We start from the raw sequence: 21181 nt of genomic DNA, 5'->3' as shown, positions 1-21181 counted from the left end.
GCTAAAGGAGGAATTACGTACCCAGCGCAAAGAAACTAAAAATCTTGAAAAAAGAATGGAAGAATTGATAACTAGAATAATTAATGCAGAGAAGGCCATAAACGAACTGACAGAGATGAAAACCATGACACAAGAAATACGTGACAAATGTACAAGCTTCAGTAACCGACTCGATCAACTGGAAGAAAGAGTATCAGTGATCGAGGATCAAATGAATGAAATGAAGCAAGAAGAGAAATCTAAAGAAAAAAGAAGAAAAAGAAATGAACAAAGCCTGCAAGAAGTATGGGATTATGTAAAAAGACCAAATCTACGTCTGATTGGGGTGCCTGAAAGTGAGGGGGAAAATGGAACCAAGTTGGAAAATACTCTTCAGGATATCATCCAGGAGAACTTCCCCAACCTAGTAGGGCAGGCCAACATTCAAATTCAGGAAATACAGAGAATGCCACAAAGATACTCCTCGAGAAGAGCAACTGCAAGACACATAATTGTCAGATTCACCAAAGTTGAAATGAAGGAAAAAATCTTAAGGGCAGCCAGAAAGAAAGATCAGGTTACCCACAAAGGGAAGCCCAAAAGACTAACAGCAGATCTCTCGGCAGAAACTCTACAAGCCAGAAGAGAGTGGGGGCCAATATTCAACATTCTTAAAGAAAAGAATTTTAAACCCAGAATTTCATATCCAACCAAACTAAGTTTCATAAGTGAAGGAGAAATAAAATCCTTTACAGATAAGCAAATGCTTAGAGATTTTGTCACCACCAGGCCTGCCTTACAAGAGACCCTGAAGGAAGCACTAAACATGGAAAGGAACAACCAGTACCAGCCATTGCAAAAACATGCCAAAATGTAAAGACCATCGAGGCTAGGAAGAAACTGCATCAATTAACGAGCAAAATAACCAGTTAATATCATAATAGCAGGATCAAGTTCACACATAACAATATTAACCTTAAATGTAAATGGACTAAATGCTCCAATTAAAAGACACAGACTGGAAAACTGGATAAAGAGTTAAGACCCATCAGTTTGCCATATTCAGGAGACCCATCTCACATGCAGAGACATACATAGGCTCAAAATAAAGGGATGGAGGAAGATCTACCAAGGAAATAGAGAACAAAAAAAAGGAGGGGTTGCAATACTAGTCTCTGATAAAACAGACTTTAAACCATCAAAGATCAAAAGAGACAAAGAAGGCCATTACATAATGGTAAAGGGATCAATTCAACAGGAAGAGCTAACTATCCTAAATATATATGCACCCAATACAGGATCTCCCAGATTCAGAAAGCAAGTCCTTAGAGACTTACAAAGAGACTTAGACTCCCATACAATAATAATGGGAGACTTCAACACTCCACTGTCAACATTACACAGATCAACGAGACAGAAAGTTAACAAGGATATCCAGAAATTGAACTCATCTCTGCAGCAAGCAGGCCTAATAGACATCTACAGAACTCTCCACCCCAAATCAACAGAATATACATTCTACTCAGCACCACATCACACTTATTCCAAAATTGACCACATAGTTGGAAGTAAAGCACTCCTCAGCAAATGTACAAAAACAGAAATTATGACAAAATGTCTCTCAGGCCACAGTGCAATCAAACTAGAACTCAGGACTAAGAAACTCAACCAAAACCGCTCAACTATATGGAAACTGAATAACCTGCTCCTGAATGACTACTGGGTTCATAAGGAAATGAAGGAAGAAATAAAGATGTTCTTTGAAACCAATGAGAACAAAGATACAACATACCAGAATCTCTGGGACACATTTGAAGCAGTGTGTAGAGGGAAATTTAGAGCACCAAATGCCCACAAGAGAAAGCTGGAAAGATCTAAAATTGACACTCTAACATCACAATTAAAAGAGCTAGAAAAACAAGAGCAAACACATTCGAAAGCTAGCAGAAGGCAAGAAATAAGTAAGATCAGAGCAGAACTGAAGGAGATAGAGACACAAAAAACCCTCCAAAAAATCAATGAATCCAGGAGTTGGTTTTTTGAAAAGATCAACAAAATTGATAGACCGCTAGCAAGACTAATGAAGAAGAAAAGAGAGAAGAATCAAATAGGCGCAATGAAAAATGATAAAGGGGTTATCATTACCCACATCACAGAAATACAAACTACCATCAGAGAATATTATAAATACCTCTATGCAAATAAACTAGAAAATCTAGAAGAATTGGATAATTTCCTGGACATTTACACTCTTCCAAGACTAAACCAGGAAGAAGCTGAATTCCTGAATAGACCAAGAGCAGGCTCTGAAATTGAGGCAATAATTAATAGCCTACCCACCAAAAAAAGTCCAGGACCAGATGGATTCACAGCTGAATTCTACCAGAGGTACAAGGAGGAGCTGGTACCATTCCTTCTGAAACTATTCCAATCAATAGAAAAAGAGGGGATCCTCCCTAACTCATTTTAGGAGGACAACATCATCCTGATACCAAAGCCTGGCAGAGACACAACAAAAAAAGAGAATTTTAGACCAATATCCCTGATGAACATCGATGCAAAAATCCTCAATAAAATACTAGCAAACCAGATCCAGCAGCCCATCAAAAAGCTTATCCACCAAGATCAAGTGGGCTTCATCCCTGAGATGCAAGGCTGGTTCAACATATGCAAATCAATAAACGTAATCCAGCATATAAACAGAACCGAAGACCAAAACCACATGATTATCTCAATAGATGCAGAAAAGGCTTTTAACAAAATTCAACAGCCCTTCATGCTAAAAACTCTCAATAAATTCGGTATTGATGGAACATATCTCAAAATAATAGGAGCTATTTATGATAAACCCACAGCCAATATCATACTGAATGGGCAAAAACTGGAAAAATTCCCTTTGAAAACTGGCACAAGACAGGGATGTCCTCTCTCACCACTCTTACTCAACATAGTGTTGGAAGTTCTGGCTAGGGCAATCAGGCAAGAGAAAGAAATAAAGGGTATTCAGTTAGGAAAAGAAGAAGTCAAATTGTCCCTGTTTGCAGATGACATGATTGTATATTTAGAAAACCCCGTTGTCTCAGCCCAAAATCTCCTTAAGCTGATAAGAAACTTCAGCAAAGTCTCAGGATACAAAATCAATGTGCAAAAATCACAAGCATTCTTATACACCAGTTACGGAAAAATAGATAGCCAAATCACGAATGAACTTCCATTCACAATTGCTTCAAAGAGGATAAAATACCTAGGAATCTAACTTACAAGGGATGTAAAGGACCTCTTCAAGGAGAACTACAAACCACTGCTCAGTGAAATAAAAGAGGACACAAATGGAAGAACATACGATGCTAATGGATAGGAAGAATCAATATCTTAAAAATGGCCATATTGCCCAAGGTAATTTATAGATTCAATGCCATCCCCATCAAGCTACCAATGACTTTCTTCACAGAATTGGAAAAAACTCCAAAACAGAGATATAGACCAATGGAACAGAACAGAGCCCTCAGAAATAATACCACACATCTATAGCCATCTGATCTTTGACAAACCTGAGACAAACAAGAAATGGGGAAAGGATTCCCTATTTACTACGTGGTGCTGGGAAAATTGGCTAGCCGTAAGTAGAAAGCTGAATCTGGATCCTTTCCTTACTCCTTATACAAAAATTAATTCAAGATAGATTAGAGACTTAAATGTTAGACCTAATACCATAAAAACCCTAGAAGAAAACCTAGGTAATACCATTCAGGACATAGGCATGGGCAAGGACTTCATGTCTAAAACACCAAAAGCAGAGGCAACAAAAGCCAAAATTGACAAATGGGATCTCATTAAACTAAAGAGCTTCTGCACAGCAAAAGAAACTACCATCAGAGTGAACAGGCAACCTACAGAATGGGAGAACATTTTTGCAATCTACTCATTTGACAAAGGGCTAATATCCAGAACCTACAAAGAACTCAAACAAATTTACAAGAAAAAAAAAAAAAAACATCAAAAAGTGGGCAAAGGATATGAACAGACATTTCTCAAAAGAAGACATTCATACAGCCAACAGACACATGAAAAAATGCTGATCATCACTGACCATCAGAGAAATGCAAATCAAAACCACAATGAGATACCATCTCACACCAGTTAGAATGGCAGTCATTAAAAAGTCAGGAAACAACAGGTGTTGGAGAGGATGTGGAGAAATAGGAACACTTTTACACTGTTGGTGGGATTGTAAACTAGTTCAACCATTATGGAAAACAGTATGACGCTTCCTCAAGGATCTAGAACTAGAAGTACCATATGACCCACCCATCCAACTACTGGGTATATGCCCAAAGGATTATAAATCATGCTGCTATAAAGACACATGCACACGTATGTTTATTGTGGCACTATTCACAATAGCAAAGACTTGGAATCAACCCAAATGTCCATCAGTGATAGACTGGATTAAGAAAATGTGGCACATATACACTATGGAATACTATGCAGCCATAAAAATGGATGGGTTTGTGTGTCCTTTGTAGAGACATGGATGCAGCTGGAAACCATCATTCTCAGCAAAGTATCACAAGAACAGAAAACCAAACACCGCATGTTCTCACTCATAGGTGGGAACTGAACAATGAGATCACTTGGACTCGGGAAGGGGAACGTCACACACTGGGGCCTATCATGGGGAGGGGGGAGGGGGGAGGGATTGCACTGGGAGTTATACCTGATGTAAATGACAAGTCGATGGGTGCTGACGAGTTGATGGGTGCAGCACACCAACATGGCACAAGTATACATATGTAACAAACCTGCACGTTATGCACATGTACCCTAGAACTTAAAGTACAATAACAATTAAAAAAGGAAAACAATTTAATTTGTATTAATATCAAAAAGAATAAAATATTTAGGAATAAATTTAACCAAAGAGGTGAAATGATTATATCTGAAATCCATAAAATATTGCTTAATGATGACATCAATAAAATGAAAGACATTTTGTTTTCATGAATTAGAAGACTCACTATTGTTAGGAGGACAATGTTACCCAAAGTGAGCTGCAGATTCAATACAACTCCTTCAGAAACTCAGTGACATTTTTACACTAAAAGAAAAATGCGTCCTAAAATTTATATTAAATCTCATGACTCTAAATAGACAAACAACTTTGAAGAGGAACAATGAGGCTGGAGGACTCACACTTCCTTATGTCAGCATTTACTACAAAGCCCCAATAACCGAAACAGTGTGGTACTGGCATAAAGGAGGACATAGAAATTAATGAGATAGAACAGAGAGCCCAGAAAGAAATACTTACACATATGGCCAAATGATTTTCATCGACTGTGCCAAGATCGTGCAATGGGGAAAGGACAGTGTTCTCACCAAATGATATTGGGAAAGCTGGATATCCAAGGGCAAGAATGAGTGGAACCTTTACCTAACACCATATACAAAAATTAACCCACAATAGATCAAAGATCTAAATGTAAGAGCAAAATCTATACAACTCTTAGAAGAAAACATAGGAGAAAAGCTTCACGATATTGGATTTCACAATGATTTATTGGTTGTAGCAACAAAAGCATAGGCAACAAATAAAATGGATAAATTGGACTTCATAAAAATCAAAATCTTTTATATATTGAAGAACATTATCAAGAAAGTAAAAAGGCAACCTATGAAATGAGAAAAATAATTGCAAATTATGAGTGTGAAAAGAAATTAATTTCCAGAATACATGAAAAACTACAAGTCAACAACAGCAAACATCCAGAAACCCAATTAAAAAATGAACAAATGATTAAAATAGAGTTTTCTCCAAAGAAGATATGCAAATATCCAATAAGCCCATGCAGAGTTCCTCAGCGTCATGAATACATAGAGATATGCAAATCAAAACCACAATGTGACACCACCTCACACACTTTAGGATGCCTTTGATAAACAACAATGACAGCAACACAAAACAACAAGTGTTTTCAAATAGATGGAAAAATTGGAGCTCTAGTGCATTGCTGATGGGAATGGGAAATGTTATACCCACTGTAAAAAGTGGTGTGGCTGTTTCTCAAAAAATTAAACAATAAATTATCATTCGACCCAGCAATTCCACTTCTGGACATACTGCCTATAGAATGGAAGGAAATTTGAACAAATATTTGTACATTGATGTTCAGAGAAGCATTACTTACAATAGCCAAAAAATGGAAACAACAGAAAAGTCCATGGAAAGATAAGTAGGTAGGCAAATGAGGTATATCTCTACATCGAAATGTTATTCAACCTTAACAAGGAATAAAATTCCTATACCCCGTGCAAAGTGGATGAACCTTGAAGACATCATGCTAACTGAAATAAGCCAGACACGAAAGGATAATTATTCTATAATTCCATTTATAAAAGATAGAATAGCCAGTTACATAGAGACAGAAAGTAGAATGGTATGTGCTAAGGGATAGGGGGAGAAGAAGTGAGAGTTACTGTTTATAGGGTATAGAGGTTTAATATGGTAAAAGGAAAAAGTTCTGGAAATGGATAGTGTTACAGTTACACAACACTAAATTGCATACGTAGAAATAGTTAATGATAAGTCTTATATTAGATATATATAAAGTGTCCTGGTAATCTTACACTCTATAAATACACACTTTTTTCATTGCCCCTTTCCTGCTATGCAGAGTCCCAGAGGTGAATCTCTCTATTTATTCAAGTGTGCATCACTCACTGTCCTCTGTGGTCCCACATGCAGTGCCCACAGCCTCATACAGCCGGTGACTTCAGAGCCAGGACACAGCTCAAGAGTCTTCCGCGAGGCTCCCTCTCTTCTTATTTCCCTGCAGCCTAGGCTTCACTTCAACTGGCAGCTCGATTTAGCCGAATTCAGGACAGTCCACCAGGGCTTTTTCTCCACACATGCTGGTCTCACCCCAGGTGGAGTCAGGCAGGGCCAGTCACCAGAGAAGCCCAGAGCAGAGAAGGCAGCAGTCTGAGCTGCTCTTCCCTCATCCAAGGGGCTTCCTCCTCTCATTTGAGGGAAAAATGTGAGCTTGTTTCAAAGCCTCAGATGTTCCTTGTAGCTCATGGAGTAGGTAAAAGGAAACAAAGACGTGGCAGAAAGGGATGTGTTGATGACAGCGAGAAGCAGCGTGACCTTGAGGACTCTCCTTCTTGTCCTTCTGTGAAGCCTCTTCCAACAGAGGGCTCAGGGCTGACAAAGCCCCCTCCCTACCCTTGTCAGAATGGACACAAAGTCAGCCATGAGAAAACAGGAAAACAAGGAGAAGAGAGTCTGTAGAGACAATTTAGGAGGGTTCAAAAGGAGAATTTAGGATTTGCTTCTGCCCATGGGACACAGACTGGGAATAAAAATGTTTTCCTGACTCTTCTCTGAAAACCAGATAGACTCCACCTAAAACCCTGTTGACAATGATGCAGGTATCCACTTACCTGAGACTCTGATCGACTTGAATGTAGAACATTCGCTGCCAGTGGCTGAGTTACGAACAGAGCAACGATAGAGCCCGCTATGCTTTGTAGTAATTTGGGGGATATAGATCCTTGGTCCTGATTGCAGAAACCTCCCATTTATCGTCCAAGTATACTCTGCCGGTGGATTAGAGTCCGTGAGGCAGTACAAGTAGAGGTTTTGTCCTGAACGGTAGTTGGTCCGTGAAGGGAAAATGCTGGGGATGTCTGGACCATCTGGAGTAAAGGCAATAAAGCCACAGGTGATGTCATCCAAGGGAAGGGGATGCTCCTGGTCTCTTAAATTGACACAGTGTCCCCCTGAGCCAAGACACACCCTCAAGTCCCAGCCAAACCCCTTCTGTGTTCACTGAGCCAAGGCCTGAGGTATTCACCTGTTTCTCCCATCACAGGCTGTAGACCCCAAGTCTCCCATGACAAGAGCATCTCTTCCCTTATATTCTTGGTTAAGGCTGTGCCTACCCAGGTTTTCCAGGGCAAGGAGTCATGTCCCACTCGGGTGTCCAGAAATAAAATTGTCTGTAAGTGGACCTGAGACAGACTGAGATGTCTGGACTCTGGTAGTTTGGATTTAAGCTGGTGGCCTGACCCAGACAGGAAACAAAGATGCAGAGGACATCCAGGGTGACTGGGTCACTGCAGATGCTAGCAACTCGGTCCCATATTTCACATTCATAGGTTCCTGTGTCATTTCTTGTGACATTGGGTAGAATGAGGATTCTGATTTTACCGGGTTGCTTTAGCCTGGGACTGACCGGGAGGCTCTGACCATTTACCCACCACATGTAGGTGTAGCCCTGAGTCTTAGGTTCACAAGTTAAGGCTACAGCGTTCTTATTCTCCATGGGGTTGATGTTGCTGGTGATGTAGGACTTGCACAGCTCTGCTGTGTGGACAGCAGAGAGAAGATTGTCCGGTGTGGCACCTTTGATTCCTCCACAGGCATCCTTCAATCAGAGTTGGCATCTCCCACCTGTCAGCCCTCCTGAGTCCTTGAAAGTCAACAGCTGGTGCATGTGGCATTAGACAGATGCATGATGATCTAAAGGCTCAAAGACTGTGAGGCCACCTGCTCTGTCTTAGGGAAGCACAGACTTTCTCAAGTGTGAATTGAGCAGCAGTTGGGTCACGGACAGATACATCAGTGGGAGTCACAGGCCCAGGTACCCCTCCAAGTCCTTCTCTAATCAGCTGACTGGCTGGCTCACCTTGGGTTCCTTACCTGGAATGTGCAACTGCTGGGCCCCTTCCAAATTCCATCCTACTCTGCCCCCCAAGATGTGATTTCTCTGCAGTTTCCATTTCCAAGGATATTCTAGAGATGAGTAATAATGGGACTTCCCATTGTCCTGAAACCCTGAAGATACTGAGTAGCCTGGCCTGGGACTGGATGTTTCAGCAGAAATAAGACAAGGGAGACCAGAGTCAAGCCTGGAGGTCAGTTCAGTCATCAGGCAGTGGAGGCACAAGGTGGGGCAGTTTTCTGCAGGTGTTTCATGATGACTTACTTGAGCCAGTGACCTCCAAAGATAGAGCAGAGTGCAGGAAATGATCTAGAAAGAGTAAAGGGGACAGGGAAGAGCTGGTGGCTTGGGACCAGAACCATGTTCCCTGTTTTGGGTTCTTTAAGTTTCCTCTCCTTCTGCAGAGGACAGGTAAGGACTATGTGGATCCTTCCAGAAACACATGTCGACATTTGCAAATGCAGAACGGACTGGTGGAAAGGGTGGGAATGCAGTGCTGGAAATGTGGTCCTCATGGACCCTGTGTGTTTGATGGATATGAGACAAATTTGGGGAGAAGTTTTGAATATTCTCTTTCATTGGACCCTCTACTCTCTGATTCCATGGGTTTGACTACTCTAGGGACATCATGTAAGTGGATTCCAGAGTAAATCTGAGAAGAGACTGCTGCTTGCCAGGAACTGGGGGTGGGGAGAATCAGAAGTTGTCCATGGGTGTGTGGTTTCAGTTATGCAAGACAGGAAGGTTCTAGAGATCTGCTGTACAGCTCGATGCCTACAGTTCACACAGATTGAGTATTTCTTATGCAAAAGACTTAGGACAAAAAGTGTGTTGGATTTTTGACATTTCTTGATTCTGAACTCTTTGTCATATACTTACTGGTTTAGCATCCCAAATCTGAAGGATTCAAAATCTAAAATGTTCCAGTGAGCATTTCTTTTCAACATCAGATTGGTACGCCAAAGTGGGAGGTGATAGGCCCAAATACATTCTTGCCCTTTTTTTTCCTCTCATCATGTTTCTAGCTTGGTAATTAGTTTTTGGTCAGTTCCATACTGACCAAGCTGCACTCCTATATTTTTGAGGACTTTGGGATTTGAGAGAGGCTGATTGCTACTTTCTATGTCATCAAAACTTTCCAACTTTTCATGGTTGCATCTTTTTCTCAGTGACTCTGTTGTGGCCATCATTAATAAGAGCCCGCCAGGTCAGATTTAATACAGATTTTTGTAATTCTGCAAAAAATGTTACTGGGATTCTGGTAGGGGTTGCATTGAATCTGCAGCTCACTTTTGGTAGTATTGTCATCCTAACAATATTGATTTTTCCATTCCATGAAAATGAAATGTCTTTCCATATATTGATGTCATCTTTAATTTCTTTCAGTAATGTTTTGGAGTTATCAGGGTATAATCCTTTGATCTTTTTGGTTAAACTTATTCCAAAATATTTTATTCCTTTTGATGTTAATGTGAATTGAAATTATTTTCTTAATTTCCTTTCAGATTGTTCACTGTCAGTGTGTAGTCTAAAGAATGATCTAGAAAGAGTCAAGGGGACAGGCAAAAGCTGGCGGTTTTGAAGAAGAAACATATTCCCTGTCCTGGGTTTTTGATTTTCCCTCTCCCTTAGCAGAGTGCAGGTGGCTCTTCCCTGAGAGCCAGATAGAATTCACTGGAAAACATATTGCCAGTGCTCCAGGGATCCACTTACAAGGAACTACGATCGTTTTGATTATGAGATTTGTCCCACCAGCGACTGAGTTATGGATGAAACAGACATAGACCCCTGTATGTTTTAGTGATCAGCGGGATAAAGAACACTTGTGCTGATTGCTGAAACGTCCCATCAGTCAACCAAGAATGCTCTGCCAGTGGGTGAGAGTCTGTGAGGCAGGAGAGCTTGGGACTTCCCCTGTGTGCTAATAGGTGTATGAAGAAGAAATGGTGGGAGCATCCAGGCCATCTGGAGCAAAGAGAATAAAGGTACAGTTGATGTTGTCAGAGGGAAGGGAAAATCCTGGTGTGTGGAAGGGCCACGGTGACCCTGTGACCTAAGTCACAACACTGAACTCCCAGCCAAATCCCTGCTGTGTTCACTGATCTGGAGCCTGAGACATTCACCTGTTTTTCCCATCGTAAGCTGTGGACCCTGAGTCTCCCATGACAGGAGCAGCCTCTTCTCTCCCATTGGTGATCAAGCCAAAGCCTACTCTTAGTAGTCATGGTCAGCTTTGATATCCAGGGGTAAAGGTCTCTGTACTTGCACCCGAGAAGGACTGAGAGGCCTGGCCTCTGGTCATGTGTATTTGGGATGGCAGCCTGGCTCACAGAGGAACAGAAGATACTCACAGAGGAGATTCAGGGTGACTGGGTCACTGCGGCTGGAACTCACTGGGTTCTTCATTTCACATTCATAGGGTCCTGCAGTATCCTTTGTGACATTAAATAGAACGAGGGTCCTGTTGTTTTCGGACAACTGCAACTTGCGACTGATAGGGAGGCTCTGACCATTTATCCACCACAGGTAGCTTACATCCTGAGTGTCAGGATCACAGGATAAGATCACAGTCTCCGTGGCCTCCCTGGGGTTTAAGTTGCTGCTGGAGATGGAGGGCTTGGGAGTCTCCACTGTGGAGATAACAGAGAGAAGATTGTCCTGTGTGGCACCTTTGATTCCTCCAAAGACATTTTTCAATCAGAGATGGCATTTCCCACCTCTCAACCCAACCAAGTCCCTAAAAGCCCATGGCAGGTGTGTGTGTTACAAGAGTGATGCATGGCAATCTGAGGGCTCAGAGATTGTGAGGCTGCCTGTTTTATGTGGGAGAAGCACAGACATTCTCAAGTGAGAATTGAGCGGCAGCATTGGGTCATGGAAAGACACATGACCAGCAGTCACAGCCCCTGGTGCCTCTCTGAGTCTCTCCCTCTCCAACTGCCTGCCTGGCCCACCCTGTGGTCCTCACCTGCAGCATGCAGTGCTGGAATCTTCTTAGTTTCAGTCTTACTTTGTCCCCAAGGTATGTTTTCTCTGCAGCTTCCCTTTCAAGGACATCCTAGAGATGGATGATGGAACTTCCCATTGTCCTTAAACCCTTTGGGTATAGGGAAGCCTGGCCTGGACTGGGTAATTCAGCAGAAATAACACAGGGGAGACCAGAGTCAAGCCTGGAGGTCAGTTCAGTCATCAGGCAGTGGAGCCACAAGGTGGGGCAGTTTTCTCAGCTGTCTCATAGTGACTGACTTGAGCCAGTGACCTCTAAAGATAGAGCAGAGTCCAAGGAATGACCTACAAAGAGTGAAGGGTACAGGCAAGAGTTCATAGCTTTGGACCAAGACCATGTTCCCTGTTCTGTGTCCATGATGTTCCCTTCCCCCTGTAGAAGGCAGGTGAGCACCATGTGGATCTTTCTAGAAATACATGGGGATGTTTGCAAATGCAGAACTGACTGGTGGAAAGGGCGAACATGAACTGATGGAAGTCTGGCCCTCATGGACCCTATGTGTTTGGTGGCTATTAGACCAATATTTGGGAAGAAGTCTTGCAGATGCTTTCTCTCATTAGATATTCTACTCTCTGATTCTATGAGTTTGACTACTCTATGTACCTCATTTCAGCAGATTCCAGACTGAATCAGAGAGTAGAATAGTAATTTACAGGAGCTGTGGTCAGGGGAATAGGGCATTGTTCCATGGTTGTGTGGTTTCAGTTAGGCAGGTTGAGGATGTTCTAGAGATCTCCTGTACAGCTTCATGCCTATAGTTCATGCAGATAAAGTGTTCCTTATGCAGAAAGCTTAAAACCAAGTGTTTTGGAATTCTAACTTTTTTTTATTTTGGAATATTTGCAGTAGATGTACTGGGTTAGCATCCCACATCTGAAAAATTTGAAATCCAAAATGCTCCAGTGAGCACTTCTTTTTAGCATCACATCAGTGGTCAGAAGTGTTGGATTTTGGAGCATTTCAGATTTTGAATTTGCAGATTTGGGATGCTCAATTTGTAATACTGTAATTTTCCTAAAAAAGTTCTCTGGAGTTTAGACCTCATGTTATGTTCTGACTCTAGTAACAAAAAAAACAAAAACAAAAACAAAAACACTTTTGGAGGAAACATTAAAATGTTGTCATAAGTGGAAATTTTTACTGATGATCCAAACATCTAAGATCAATTGCCGGTAGTAGTATTTCTCTTGATACCCAATTAAGGTTTAGGTGTGGGGTGAATTCCAGCAGGATCACATTATGCTCAAAGAAAGATACCAACCGTGATTTGAAATTAGCAAGTCCTTAAGTAGAGAGAGTCCCGTTAAAAGGACAGAACTGGTCAGAGTGTCAATTACATAAAGGGAGGAATGATGCCGAATTAAAAGAAGTGATGTGTGTTATGGTAGTAAATATAGAAGGAACTTCCTGTTTCTAATTTCTGTGCAGAGTTAGGAAAAATGGGGAGGAGCCCAGAACAGGTATGTGAAATGCTGTCTTCATTTTCTCTTAACCTCAGGAAATACAACTTGAGTTTCAGTTTGTGTGAATTAGGAAGAGTCTAAGTGAGACGCCAATGGCTCATGTGTCCCCAACACGAAGAACCCCACCTTATGAAAATGGCATCATCATGAGGAAACAGTTGTATGTGGCACAGGCACTAAAACCACCAGATAGCACCCACCTGGCCACCTGCAACAGGTCCCCGAAACTACCAGTATTCCCATTACGTGTATGTTACAGCCTTGGTAGTTGTCCTGCAACTACAAAGTTTAAAAATTGCTATAATCAATGCAAAATGTTGAATATGAAGTAGAATATGTTGTTCCACTTTTTGCCCCCCACTCTTTTTGAACTTTCCTGTTTCACTTTTGGAGGTTTCTATCGACACATCCTCAAGCTAGGGATTCTTTCCTCAGCTGTGTGGAGTCTACCAGTAAGCATCAAAAGCATTCTTCATTTCTCTAACAGCACTTTTTGTTGTTTTTTTTTTTCTGAGACGCAGTCTCGCTCTGCTGCCCAGGTTGCAGTGCAATGGCATGATCTTGGCTCACTGCAAGCTCCGCCTCCCTGGTTCACGCCATTCTTCCGCCTCAGCCTCCCAAGGAGCTGGGACTACAGGCGCCCGACACCACGCCTGGCTAATTTTTTTGTATTTTTAGTAGAGACGGGGTTTCACCGTGTTAGCCAGGATGGTCTCGATCTCCTGACCTTGTGATCTGCTCGCCTCAGACTCCCAAAGTGCTGGGATTACAGGCGTGAGCCACTGTGCCTGGCCATCTCTGAGGGATTTTAACGAGTTGTTGACTTTTGAGATTGTTCAGCTTTTTACTTACTGTTAGAACCGAGTGACAAATTTCAAGCTTCTTTTTTTTTTTTTTTTTCTTTTTGAGACGGAGTCCCGCTCTGTCGCCCAGGCTGGAGTGCAGTGGCCAGATCCCAGCTCACTAAAGCTCCGCCTCCCTGGTGTACGCCATTCTCCTGCCTCAGCCTCCCCGAGTAGCTGGGACTACAGGCGCCCGCCACCTCGCCCGGCTAGTTTTTTGTATTTTTAGTAGAGACGGGGTTTCACTGTGTTAGCCAGGATGATCTCCATCTTCTGACCTCGTGATCCACCCGTCTCGGCCTCCCAAAGTGCTGGGATTACAGGCTTGAGCCACCGCGCCCAGCCTCAAGCTTCTTTATGCCTGACAGGAAACCAGAAAACTCTAGGAAGTGAGTGGGAATGTGAGCTCCATAGTAGGTTGAGGATGGAGTCACGAGTGAAATGGGTGAAATCAGCCCGGGGGCTTTGGAGACTGCAGGACTGTCCAGCCTCTGACACCCTGGTGAGTCAGTGCAAAGATTACAACAGTGAGAGCAAACTGGCATGGCTGACTCCATCTGGCATCTAGTCTCAGGCTGGCTGTCCTCACTCATTCCTGGACATAGGCCAGGCTAACCATGGGAGGAATTTAGTTTATGCATTAACTTTGAAGAAACAATGATAATAGTTTCTCCATAAAACTAATTCCCTTATTTTGTCCAGGGATTGCCTTTGTAAAACTGGTGAAAGACCATGAGACTAAGATTATAGGAGGGAACTGAATTCTGCTAAAATGGAGGCACAGTTTCTATAATCCCTTACTGCTCAAATGTCATTTGACCAGAGTTTACAAAATTTGTAACTCATTGCTCCTATAGATAACATCACTATTGTAGAACCTGAGATTGGTCTTTTGAGATGTTTCTCATTCTTTGCATTCTGGTAACCCACTGACCTCATCCATACCCATGACTAATGGCTCAGCCAGTCACGTGGTCCCCACCTAGAGTCAGATTCGAGCACAAACAGATCATTTCCCTCCCCGCATGATTCCATCCCCAAACAATCAGCAGTACCCATTTTTTAGTCCTGTGCCCCTGAAACTATCCTTGAAAATCTCTAACCCCTGATCCACTAGGGAGGCTGATTTGAGTAATAATAAACCTCCGTCCTCCTGTTTGGCAGACTTGGAGTCATTAAAATCTTCATTTACTGCAAATCACCATCAGGATAAATTGGTTTTGTTTGTGCAGGAGGCCAGAAGAACATGTCTGGGAATTATAAGAGTGGATGGAGGAGCTGCCTATCCCTGTTTCATGGTCTTGTCCACAGATCAGCCTCACAAAAGAAAGAGCCCTGGGTGGGGATACAGTGGAAGCTTATTCTCTTAGTGACCTGGGGACATTGGCTTGAGATGAAGCCTGGCAGCAGTGGCAACTCAAGGTGGTTTCTGTGTCTTTCCTATTTCCTGGGAGGTGGACCAGGCCACACTGTTAGCAGGAAGGGAACAGAACAGTCAGCCTAGTTGGAGGGATTGTCTGGGGAAGAGCTAGGGGTGGAGGAAGAAGCTGTGCAGGACAGGGCTTGCCAGTTAGAATGAAGTGGGAGGAAGATGAGGGACCAGAGAAGCAGAGAGAGGCAGAGATAGCATGGCAGTGAACAGCGGGGGTTACAGTGACTTCAGAGAACCCAGGGACCAGGTGCCCCCATTTCCACAGTCCAGCACCAGGGAGCCCTGATAACCCTCCAGTGACCAAAGAGCTTCAGAGTTATACATGAGGTGGGGTGGCTTTAGGGGCAAGAGGTAGTGGGGGCATGAAACATGGGTGTCAGCCTCTGAAGGACAAGGGACAGGTGTGGCTAGAACTTCCTAGGATTCTGCATCCAAGATACAGTCTAAAGAGGTTATGGATCATTCATTTCTTCATTCAATTCCTTCATTTGTTATGTGAGAGCTCCTGAGTGTGTGTCTCTCACTGGGCCTGTGCTGGTGCGGGGTGTGTGTCGGGGGAACGGAAACAAGGTCTTCTCCTTTATCCTGTTCTGCCAGTGACACAGACACTTTGGGAAACAGGATTTCAGGTTCAGTGATAGGGGTTAAGATCTGAGGGGGAGGCCTGGACATTTTTTGCACTGACTCTGACAGTTAAGGCAGGTGATTTAGTTCTGGAGAACAGACTAATCAGCTGACCATTTGCTCTCACTCCTCTGAGGTTTGGATGCCAAAGATGAGAGGATTTGAGCCAATAAATGACTATGGGGTCCTTGGAATCCAATAAGATGTCACTTCTGGTGGAGGAGAGGATGGGCCTGTAGCTGCAGACAGACCTCATGTGACCCTGATCTGTCTTTTTTGTTTGTGTGACTCTGGTTCAGTGACTGTACCTTTCTGTGCCTCAGTTTTCTCTCAGTCATATAAGCTAAATGGCAAATGGACTGTGGCTTTTCATGCTATCAGTGAATAAATTGAAAATTCTTCACAGTCACCTGACCTAATGCTTGACACAGTGGAGGTGTTCACACAAACAGCATTTATTATTATTCACTCTCATGAGAGAGCACCTTTAGGTCAGATCCCTGTGGACAAACTACTGCCAGGTATATTTTCTCTCTTCTGTTTCTGCTTCGGGGACATTAGAGTTTCTATGTTGTGTCCTAAGCCTTGCAAAGCAGTTGGCTGATGGTCTAGAAAGCTTGTCTTTCTGTCCTCTCCACTCTGAGTCTCAGGTGAAGAAAGCTCTGTCCTTGCCCAGATGAGGTTCTGAGGGCTGAGCCCTGGCAGTGAGCAGCTCCAGGAGACACAGTCCTCAGATCGCTGGTGAATCCCCGGTTCCAGTAAGCCCTGCCACAACCCAGCCCTGGTGCAGGCTCCTCAGCTTTATCTGGAGTAAGGATTTAGGGACAGGGGTCTGGGGTTGAGGCCTCTCAGGATGAGCTTCTCTGAGAGTATCTCAGGGGGCCTCTTAGGCAAAGCCCTACTCAGTTCTCCAGGGTCTTTCTCAGGGTCAAGTTTATGAAGAGGACATGAGGTGCTTGGCTGAGACTGATCTCCTCCTGCTGAGCACCCCCCCCCCCTTCAGACTGTCCTTCCTGTGCAGCAAGTGTCTGCAGGCTCTGGAGGCAGGAAAGGAATTCTGATCTGTTGAGGTTTCTCTTCTCTGTGTGTGTCCTGCACTAAATGCCAAAACCCCAACATGGGACATAATGCAGAGAGGGACACAGGCACAGTCCAGGCCTGACAATCCTGTGTGTGCAAAGTAGAATTGACCCCACCCCCCAACACCCAGGGATCATGTGGAATCACTCACGGTATAAGGTGAAATGTCCAGTTACTCCTTCAGTCCCTTCACCTCGCTTTATGATTTCTACGGTGTAGGATCCTGCATCCTTCTGGTTGACACTCTGGATCAGCAGGGATGCATTGGAATATACTGTTTCTCGTCCACTGTATGCAGGCCCAAATATAAGCATTTCAGTGTCTATTGCATATGCTGTAATGTAATACTGGAGGTCCATTATTTGCCCTTTGTACCAGATGTAGCCAGCAACATTCTGGGGCAAATTGTGGACAAGTAGAAGAATATCCTTCCCCTCAGAAACTTTGGTTGGCTGAGCTTCAATCCTGACTTGTGCAGTGGTGGGCGGGTTCCAGAAGATTAAAAGTGATGCTAGGAGGTGGAGAGAGCATCAGTCAATATTGAGACCTATGTATTGGGATGAAAAGATGGGGCCCTGGGTCCTGAGATGATCTCTTCAATCATCAGCCTTGAAGACACACACAGACACAAACACACACACACACACACACCTTTTTTTGTGTGTGTGTGATTGTATGTTTGTGTCCTACTGTCCTACTGGGTCAAGGTCAGCGGCACGACCCCCATTCCTTCAACCCTTCTGACCTCGGCATTTTTCTCTTTGGAATCCTCTTCCCCAAGGGTCTGCATGACTCCCTCCACACTGCCCTCAGGTCCTGCTCACATCAGGGCATCGTTAGACTTCTTTCCTGACACTTCCTTCAGAGACTCTGGGTCTTCCCTTTCTGACTTTTCCGTGCTCTGCTCCCTCCGGAGCTCTTGTCAACACCTGACCTCACATTCCAGATCTCTTTGCATGTCTGTTTTCCTGCCCATGAGAGCATGAACTCCATGAGGACAGGGATGTTTGTGATCTTGGTTGCACCCCAGTGCCTGGGACAGGCTGCAGACTCCTGTGGATGTGAGAGTTCCAAGGACCCTCCATGCCTGGGTTTTTTTTTTTCTTTACCCAGTGGTTGATGTTTTTTGCTGAGGACAGTGTTTCATGCCCTCCTTATATTTTCATTTAAAGTGTCATCTCATAATAGTTATTATTATCATTTTCCAAAATGTGGTGGCCAGTGATGATTAACCAGGAAAAGGGAGCACTTCAGATTTTCCTACCTCTTACCAATTCCAGTTCAATGTGATTTTCCTGTTTTGACCCCTGTCCCTCTGTGTTATATTTTCCCCCATCCAGACTCCAACAAAGCCTTCTTTCCTGTTTTTTTTTTTTTTTTTTTTTTTTTTTTTTTTTTTTTTTTTTTTTTCTTTTGAGATGGAGTCTCATACTGTCGCCCAGGCTGGCGTTCTGTGGTGCAATCTCGGCTCACTGCAACTTCTGCCTCCCAGGTTCGTGCAATTCTCCTGCCTCAGCCTCCCAAGTAGCTAGGATTACAGGAGCACACCACCACATCTGGTTAATTTTTTGTATTTTTAGTAGAGACGGGGCTTCACTGTGTTGACCAGACTGGTGTTGAACTCCTGAACTCATGATCCACCCACCTCAGCCTCCCAAAGTGCTGACTTTTATTTTTTAGAACCCCATCCTCTCCAGGAAATCCCATCCAATCATTCTGCTTCCTCCTCCTGTCCTCTCCCAGGAAGTTCTCTCCTCACCTGTGAGCAGGAGCTCCTTCCAGGTGATGTGCAGTGTACAGGGAGGTGCTGAGAGGGGCCCCATGGTCTGTGCTGCCTGCGTGTTCTCCTCTGTGGAGATGAGCCTGGGATCCAGAAACTTTCTGAGCACGGCTGTCAGCTGTGCTGTCCTTCCTCTTTCTGTGCTGAGCCTCTTCCCGGGGCAGGAGCACTTCTCAGGCTCATGGGCGGCGTCTGTGCCCAGGACACCTCTCTGTCCCCTCCCCTCTCAGTCCTGCCTCCTTGTCCCTCCTTCTCTTTTTCCTTTTGTCTGTGTGTCAGGTCCCTGGGAATTGTGGAGGCCTCTGCCTTTTTCAGCACTGATTCTGTCACCAAACCTCGGCAGACACTATCTGCAGAAACACAAACATACACACACAAAAGAGACACACACAGGCACACACATACCTTGTAGGTTGGGCAACCACAGTCCTGGGCCTCAGTCTCCTGCTGTTCCCATGGCTCTGGGTCGGGGTACACGTTCGCGTCCTTTGCCCTCTTTCATCCCCATCTGGCTCTCCCCTTCAGTGCAGGAGGCTGGAGCTGCACCAGATCCCTGTCACAGGGACATCCCATTGTGCTGTGGGTGAGCTGTGTGTTGCCTGGTGACAGGGACCCTTCCTTTCTCTAATTGTGTCTAGCTTGGCTGCAGCTTCCAGGGATGGACATTCAGGACCTGGGTGTCCCAGAGGAAACTGTCCTTCCTGGAGGTGTGCAGAGTGAATCTCTCATGCCTCTTGGGAGGAGAGGCCTGTGCTGGTTGCTCAGTGGGGGCTGTGAGTCCCACGGTCAAATGGACAATTCTCAGTCACTCTGTTGCTCTCTGGGGTCTGGTGGCTGAGCTGGGGCTCAAGGTTTCTCATTTCTTCCTGACCATTTTTGGTGTCCTCTCTTCTCTGCCCAGCTGATTGTCCTGTGATCACCATACCTTCCCCGTAGTGGTGCAGGAGGAAGTGGGGAGTTACCCAATAAGCCCTTGGTACATGGCTGGTTGAGACACAGGAAAGAGAGCCTGGGACAGAGCAGGGGTTCAGAGCTGGAGAGATTTCATCCCGACTTACTCCGTGCTCATGATGGGCTCAGCCCTCCATGTGCTGACATACCCAAGGGTCTGTCCTGAGGGTTTTGACCTGGCCAAGTTGCTCTCTGTAGAGGAGGAGCAGGCAGTCACCAGAGAATCTGTTTGGAGGGACGTTGCTCACCCAGGAGAGGGTGGGTGGGGGTGAGTTTTGTTCTGGAACAAAGAGCAATAATACTCCCTTCTCCCAGCAGGGACACAGGAGAGGTCTGTCTTCCCAAGGGACAGCCAGGGGTAGGTGCCCACATCCTGGATCTTGCCTGTATGTGAGCATCACACGGGCTCTGAGCCCACGGGGTGCAGCGGGCAGACAGGTCACAGGGTGCCTGACTGATTCCCAGGAGGCTGTGGGCCCTCAGGCAGCCGCTGTTCTGTGTCAGCGCTAGGCTTGGCCTGGGATGCCCCAGAGAACAGGACAGATGGAGCACGGGCGGACATTTAGGGAGCAGTGACAGAAAGAGTTGATGAGAATGGAGGGAGGTCACCAGGGGAAAGCGCACAGTGTGGTGTCACCTGCACCAGAGCTGCCCTGGGAAATGTCTTTTTACCTGAGCCCAGGGAAGGAGCAGGTGTGTAGGGCAGGGGCTGCCTGCAGAGGGAGTGGTGTTAGGTTGGCGGCCGCCAGGTCAGGGAGGAGATGACACAGTCCGTGTGGGGAGCATGGAGGATGTTGAGGACTTGGGCCGAGGTGACCCTGGTGAGGGTGGACCCTGCTTGGCTATGCGTTCTGCTGAGGTTGGTCGGCATCCCCTGGGAAGGCTTCAGCCTGGGGGGACTCTGCCGCCCTCTGGTGGACTGGAAGGGAAGTGTGGGTGGCCGAAGTCCCAGGCCAGGCTGCGAGTTTTATTCCACAAGCATCTGCGTAATTTCACTCGAGGTCACACATATGTTATGTTACAGCTCCATCACCTTCCAGTCCCGTGAGTCCCATTCTCTGTGGCTCCACGTTCACTGTTCTCCCTCTTTCACAATCGAGTGTCCTGAACGCAGATGTTTGTCACCTTCGGTGAGTTTGTGTGTGTGTGCAGTAGGCGGCACTGTGTATGCCCTGGGGGCAGTGATGTCTGGGGCTGAGCACTGCACATGGGCTTGGGAACAGAAGACGGAACAGCAGGGCGGGAGGATCAATGGCAGGGGAGCAGGGACAAGTCATTTTCATTTTCTCACTCCCAG

The 21181-nt window shown here is 44.8% G+C and overlaps 1 protein-coding gene across 5 annotated transcripts; it reads right to left on the bottom strand.

Annotated features, from left to right (window-relative positions):
- Window positions 1-7255: 7255 nt before the first annotated feature.
- Window positions 7256-18976, bottom strand: LOC140711962 (pregnancy-specific beta-1-glycoprotein 2-like). 5 transcript variants are annotated; one of them, XM_073017252.1, is made up of 5 exons: window positions 18913-18976; window positions 17305-17664; window positions 11057-11335; window positions 8072-8347; window positions 7256-7677 (listed from the first exon to the last, which is right to left on the bottom strand). In XM_073017252.1, the coding sequence occupies exons 1-5, from the start codon at window positions 18974-18976 to the stop codon at window positions 7385-7387; spliced, it is 1272 nt and encodes a 423-aa protein (XP_072873353.1). In that variant the 3' UTR covers window positions 7256-7384. The 5 variants fall into 5 exon arrangements, with proteins under 5 accessions (XP_072873353.1, XP_072873355.1, XP_072873354.1 ...); XM_073017254.1 differs by having other exon boundaries at window positions 8072-8300; window positions 11286-11335; XM_073017253.1 differs by lacking the exon at window positions 8072-8347.
- Between the last annotated feature and the right edge of the window lie 2205 nt (window positions 18977-21181).

The sequence above is a fragment of the Chlorocebus sabaeus genome, chromosome 6 (genome assembly GCF_047675955.1).
Source record: "Chlorocebus sabaeus isolate Y175 chromosome 6, mChlSab1.0.hap1, whole genome shotgun sequence".
In the NCBI taxonomy this organism is placed as follows: domain Eukaryota; kingdom Metazoa; phylum Chordata; class Mammalia; order Primates; family Cercopithecidae; genus Chlorocebus; species Chlorocebus sabaeus.
The sequence above is the reverse complement of the archived record's forward strand: the minus strand, read 5'-3'. Positions and strand labels throughout refer to the sequence as shown.